Here is a 6,507-nt window from a genome sequence, read left to right on the forward strand (position 1 = left end):
AGTTTAATTGAATCAATGCATAGCTTTGAAGAAACTCTTCTGGTATATTTGAATCCTAAAACATGACAAATTATGAATATAAATGAACTTTTTATCAAAATGTGCGCTTACAATTAGCAATTTCATATTTATATACCTAAGTATGAGTCTCCACAGTTATAAATTTACAAACTTCCGGATTTGTCAGGATGTCGGAACTGTTTTTTTAAGCTTAGATTTTCAATCTATCCTTAATACCCTATGTTTGGCCTGAATATGGAAGAACAAGAAGAAAACATATATATATATACAAAACATAATTGCACTTTCCCGGACTTTGCTTATTTTTGAAAGTAAAATTGTGAAAAAAAGTAAGGAGACGTACTGAAGAAGAACCTAACCTGGCTGGACCTAACCTTAGTAGAAAGGTGTCAAGCAACGTAAAGAAGGGTTTATATCAGCAACTGTAGTGAATACAAACTTTTTGTGTTTACTATTGGATTCACTGTGGCTTTTATAGTAAAAATGCTTTCTTCGTTTGCCTTGGAAGATTTATTTCATGCGCAGTTAGTTCTTCAATTCTTCCAAGTGTAGCAGCTTCATTTCCAGTGGTCTGCGCACCATGAGTATAAATAGCCTTCAAATTTCGAATGCTTTTTACTTTGCAAATAGAGTGTTAGGTGTTTTGCAGAATTGACTTCATTGGAAATTTCTTCACCTATAAGGTATAATATGTTGGGCTACATATTTTGCCTATGGTAATTTATAGTCTCCAAAAGAGAAGCAGAAGAACTGCAAAACAATTCAGAGAAGATACTTTAACTCAATTGAGCTTCATATTTGAAGAGCTTGAAAAAATTCCCCGAAGATATCAGCATATCCTATTGACTGGTTTTAATTTTGTACTCTTCCTGGATTTTGTTATCTAATGCAATAGAATTCCTGACAATTCATTCATGACATTAACAACAAAATATTCTTCTTGCAGCTTTACAAATACAATGGTAATGGAAGCACCAACTCCAAGCTGCGTTGGGATGGAGTTTGTCCGACAGTATTACACCATCCTAAACAAAGCTCCTAACTTGCTGCACAGGTATTGTTTTAGTTCTTTGATAGAGAGAATTTTTGTAGCACTGCCAATTTTGCTTTGAAAAGTAGTTGAATCATTGTAATTATATCAACTCTTTGGAACATTTCGGTAACTTTGCAATGTTGTGTTGCCAATTTGCAAATTAGTCAGTAGTGTGGTACCTGCTTAGTATGTTCTGTGTGATCAACAAACTTGTGCATTAAATCATGATTTTATTGAATGCACTTCTTATTCTACATCAAGAATTTGTTTTCATAAATTTGTATGCAGGTTGTAAGACAAATTTAGTGCCAGTGTAATTTTGTTCATTTTTCTGAATGATTATGGAATATGTGGCCAGGTTTTATGCCAAGAATTCATCATTCATGCATGGAGGAGACATCAGCAACCGTGAACCCATTATTGGTCAGTCTGATATATACAACTACATCAAAGAACTGAACTACAAAGATTGTCATGCCAAGATCCTTCTCATTGACTTACAGTCCACTCTGGCCAAGGGAATTGTCATTCAGGTGAGAATATTGTTCAGCAATTTATGAGAGCTACTTGTTTTGACTATTGAAGTCAACTTTTTGTCATACTCTCTATAGACTACATGATTTACTAAGTGCTACTTTAGTATTAAAGAATTTTTCAGCTTCATTTATTAATGAAAAATAAATTTCTGCCATTTTCCTTGAATTTTAATGTCTTCTCCATTTGTATTGATCCATTTGCAGGTGATGGGCGAACTCTCGAATGATGGACTTCCCATGCAGCGCTTCATGCAGACGTTTGTGTTGGCACCTCAGTCAAATAAGAAGTACTACGTGCTCAACGATATCTTCCGTTACCTGGACCAGGTATGGCTCCTAACATCAAAAATTGTTAGTGTTAATTTCTCTTGAAATGGTTTCTCTTTGTATAAGTCCTTTTGTATAAGTCCTATTATATATTTTTACATAAATTATTTTTTAATTAAAACCAAAAAACGTATTTTTTGATCAACCGAGACACTCATTTGTTTGATAGCAAACAGAAAGGAATTTTGGATTATAAGTAGTTATTTTTAATACGCTGTGGTAGGAATTATTAGAGATTTTTACATCAATTAGTTTTAGAATCATGTTCACATGTCCGATATAAATACTTTCGCTTAAACTACGCATATTCTACAAGAGAAGCGTAATGACTTTAACCATTTGACCTTGGTCCTTGGTCAGATCAAAAATTGATTATCAGTTTCAGAACCATTCAGTATGATTTACTTACAGTTCAAGTTCAGATTTTATTAACACGAATAACATATAAGATATATAAGATACCGTCAAAAGCAAACGGGGTAAAAAGGGACGGTTTTGAGCGTTTTTTGTTAATAACTTCTTACCATGAAACATTTCAGAAACAAGTTTAGGCTCATTTTATAGCTAAGGCCCTACCGCAACAGGCTACTCCTAACGTAACCTAACCTAACCTAACCTGCGAGGCTGCGCCTCTGTTGCGGTAGGGCCTGTCGCGCTCCGGCCAGTTGTGCTCCGGCGCTGTGAAGCAGTGGCTGTGTTGTGCAAAGCGGATTTACTGTTAGCCAGAGTTACCCACAGCTCATTGATCTGAGGCTATGTGTAGATATTGCATGCTGATGGTTGGCGTTAGGCCCAGGGCCTGTTTACGAGTCACTTTTGTTACTCACGGTTGCGTTCCCATATTTTCGCTTAAACTACGCATATTCTACAAGAGAAGCGTAATGACTTTAACCATTTGACATTGGTACTCGGTCGGATCAAAATTGATTACCAGTTTCAGAACCATTCAGTATGATTTACTTACAGTTCAAGTTCAGATTTTATTAACACGAATAACATATACCTTCAGTTACAAGTTGCACAATTTGCTCCAAACTCCTTGTTAGAGGATATTTGACCGAAGTCACTTCAACAACTGCTCAAATTTCCCGTGGATATTGTCCGCGTTCATTCATCGCATCGCAACGTATCGTTACAACTACGTTGTCATTAACGGATAATAATAATCCATGAAATTTGAGAATTATATCGTCCCGCCCTAATGCCTTTATTCTTGAGGCTGGCAAGCCTAATATTAAAGTCCATTATCAAAAACTTCATTCTTTGTTACAAATTTCAAATATGTATTTGCATTTCTATTTTGAGTAAAATTTAATTTGTCTGAACTACATTGTCCTGCCCATTTAACAATTCTGCAGATGCATTAAAACATCACTTCCGAATTCTGCAATACGTTTCGATGGTGGAATGAAAAAAATTCTAAATAGTGGTTATTACTTTACTGTTGTTGCGGCAGCTACTGTATAAACTGCGCTAAAACAGCCACTGTAAATATTGCGGTGGCTTTGAAAATACACCAATGCACTCTAATTCCTACCAGTATATATAAGCTATATGAGCTAAAGGCTTTATATATCACTATATCGCTTGGCTTATTATTAATCGGGTACGGGGCTAATGTACCAATAAGGTAACAGATAAGTGCCATGCTTTGGGCCCTGCTGACTCAGCGTATACAGTAAGCGCCCTGCTGGCTCAGCGTATACAATCCTATCAAACAAATGTACACGAGTCGCAGCATGGTATACGCGACTAAAATCTTGCAAGAAGTTCATCCATTTAGTTTGCCACTGAACATCTTACACTGTGCAGCACTCTACTTCGCTAACAGTATTTAATAAAGTGTAATGGAAAGTGTAAGTATTAAATAAGAATAAAAATATAGATATGTATAGTTGTTATAGTCCGCGTGTTAGTTAATGTCTTAAAGGTACGGAATAGCAAAAATGAAGGTGTTTATCTAGCGCGTTTCTATGATTCAGGTTTGGATATCAAATCACACATTAAGGGGACCGACTTGGTGAAATATAGAAAATTTTGACATTTCCGTGTTCTCAGCTCATTTTGTAGCTGCTGAAAAGGCGCGTCTAACACAACAAACCGCATGTATGAGCGTGCTCTAGTTTTTGCGTAAAGCAAATTCAAAAATATATAAAAAGAACTTTTTTTAACAATATGTACAAAGATAGATTAGATAGATAAGTATTCATAGATAGATAGGTATTCATAGATAGATAGGTATTCATAGATAGATAGGTATTCATAGATCATTAATTGTGTTAATTGCAAAGTGTTCGCTCTCGTTTGAAAGCTACAAACGATGAGTGTTCAAAAAAGCAAATATCACGGATGTGCATGCAATAATTTGTGCGTAATGCAGTTTTGAACTTATATAAAATATTGATTTAATATATCTATAAATATAATTAAAAATATAATAAATAAATAATAAACAAATATCTAGAAAGTTCCACTTATAGCTTATTATATACGTTAAATTGGATAAGATAAGTCTTAAGACGAATGCTGGTACCCTAAATGCAAATTTAGGGTACTCGATACTGTAGCGTGTGATTTGCAAAAGTTATTAACTTTTTAGAGTATCCCATTCTTAGCCTTTTCTAGTAATTTCACGTTTTCTTTTATTTTACTCGAAAAATCCATACAAGCAAATTTTTTGACCTTTTACGTATGAGTGTGAAATTTCAGAAAGAGCGGTTGGTAAATGTAGTGGTTCATATGGACAGCACAGGTGGCTGTAAGACGTGGGAATGCTAGCAGCGCGGTATTGAGTCCCTTAAGGTCTGTGACTCGTGCCAAACGTTTGGTTGTACCAAACGCCCTTTGGTTCGGCTAAGGCATGTAAGTCAGAGACCAGACTGCGTTAGCGTCTTACAATTGTGTTTCGTATTGGGGAATGAAACACAGTAGGAGTTCTCCTAATTTACTGGGTCAAGGTCCGGAGGCCAGATTAAGAACGGTATTACAGATATGCAAATGATCATGACAACTGGAGTTACTTGAAGTTGTAATATCCTAGGTCGGTGCTAATAATATTAATATGTAGCCTAATAATATCGAACAGAAAATCAACTGCAGTTACTAATTGATAATGTTGCTTAAGGTAATAACATGGATAATAATGTTGAGTCAGAGTTAATGGGTAACTCTGCTAAAATTCACTAGGCTAGCAACGTTCCTCGAAAATGAGTTACGGGGGTAACTGAATTAAATATATATACATGGTCGCTACATGGCCTTATAAAATGGAAAACATGAACATCCGTTCTTGTATACGGCACTTGTATTTCAGAGTGACAACAGTAAGACACCACTCACTGCAATAAGCCAGCTTAGTCAAGTAAACAACGAAGAGGAATGACACGCGATGATCAGAAAATTACAATTTAACTTCAAGAAAGTACATGGGCGACGTATAATTATTGATGTAATAGTAACCGACCATAGCTATGCAAACATAAACGCTATAGTTTCTGCATTCAATTTCGGCTCACTAAACGAATACTTGGACAATCTATGGACAAAACATTCCTGTAACAATATTAAACCTATCATCAAACTGTGCCATTCGCACTTCACGAAGGATGTATCTCGACAATGCAACAGACATTTACCTCTGCTGCGAGCACGGGACAAAGATCCAAAAATTCTTTTTGGAATCATGGTCGCTGCTACAACGAAAGAAATTCTGCGCCAAGCTTACAAAGATTTAGCAACGCTATTGCAGAGCGAATACTTGGATAAAAATGTTGAAAAAATGGTCAAATCTTTGGACGTTGACGAAGAAATTGAGGAAGTAGAAGAAGACATTAACGTAGATGAAATTGAGCTACAACATCCCGACAGCAAGACATTGCGCCAAACTACAATCAGTGGAAGAACTTTCTGCAAAATAACAGAGGAAGTACGTTCATCGGTGCCTACTTCTGGCGTGAAGAAGAACATCCTTTTCTCACCGAAGTTAAATGAACATTTTCTGACCTTTATTGTGAGTCTGGCACCTTTATGGTCCAGTTTGTATAAACCAAGGATCACAAATGGCTTGGTGGAGTCCTGGCACGGCATTGTAAAGTAAAAGATACTGCGGGGGAAGAAAACCACAGTAAGTGCATTTGTTGAAACGATCTACACCGAGAGTAAACTTCGTGTGGCCGAATTCGCCTCTGTAAATCACCAGAAAATAAAACGAAAAAGAAACACTCAAGTAAACACCGAACCTAGTGAAAAATGGTGCAAACGAAAGAAACCCACAAAAATAAATCAGCGCTGTCGGGCAGATAATTGCCGAGAAGTGATTTGTAAGACTAGATGCAGTGAAGAGAATAAAACTTGGAACTGCTACTGGCAAATCTGATGAAAAGTCATCAACAAAGAACCTCCCAGAGAATCCTAACGTCGATACGTATTCAAGCTCACGAGTTGACGCAACACCTGTCGAGGAAACATTCCCAGTTAAAATTTAGGGCAGGGAATAGAGCAGGCCGTCGCCGGCTGCAGAGCCGACGTAGGGACGCGAAAGAGTCGCGATAGAGCAGAAATGTCCGCATTAGAGACGATATTGCCAGCCGC

At 36.7% G+C, this 6,507-nt stretch overlaps 1 protein-coding gene across 1 annotated transcript; it reads left to right on the forward strand.

Moving 5' to 3' along the window:
- Positions 1–970: 970 nt before the first annotated feature.
- On the forward strand, positions 971–1,962 carry LOC108672149 (ras GTPase-activating protein-binding protein 2). Its single transcript, XM_018159775.2, has 3 exons — positions 971–1,075; positions 1,413–1,587; positions 1,795–1,962. Exons 1-3 carry the CDS (start codon positions 981–983, stop codon positions 1,960–1,962), a joined length of 438 nt encoding a protein of 145 aa, XP_018015264.2. The 5' UTR covers positions 971–980.
- Positions 1,963–6,507: the final 4,545 nt, after the last annotated feature.

The sequence above is a fragment of the Hyalella azteca genome, unplaced genomic scaffold, assembly GCF_000764305.2.
Source record: "Hyalella azteca isolate HAZT.00-mixed unplaced genomic scaffold, Hazt_2.0.2 contig12566, whole genome shotgun sequence".
Classification (NCBI taxonomy): domain Eukaryota; kingdom Metazoa; phylum Arthropoda; class Malacostraca; order Amphipoda; family Hyalellidae; genus Hyalella; species Hyalella azteca.

Excerpts from the sequence above, each read along its gene's own strand:
- LOC108672149 (XM_018159775.2), top strand. The coding sequence starts at position 981 with ATGGTAATGGAAGCACCAACTCCAAGCTGCGTTGGGATGGAGTTTGTC. Across the intron at positions 1,076-1,412 it reads GCTCCTAACTTGCTGCACAG|GTTTTATGCCAAGAATTCAT; the intron begins GTATTGTTTTAG and ends ATATGTGGCCAG. Across the intron at positions 1,588-1,794 it reads CCAAGGGAATTGTCATTCAG|GTGATGGGCGAACTCTCGAA; the intron begins GTGAGAATATTG and ends ATCCATTTGCAG.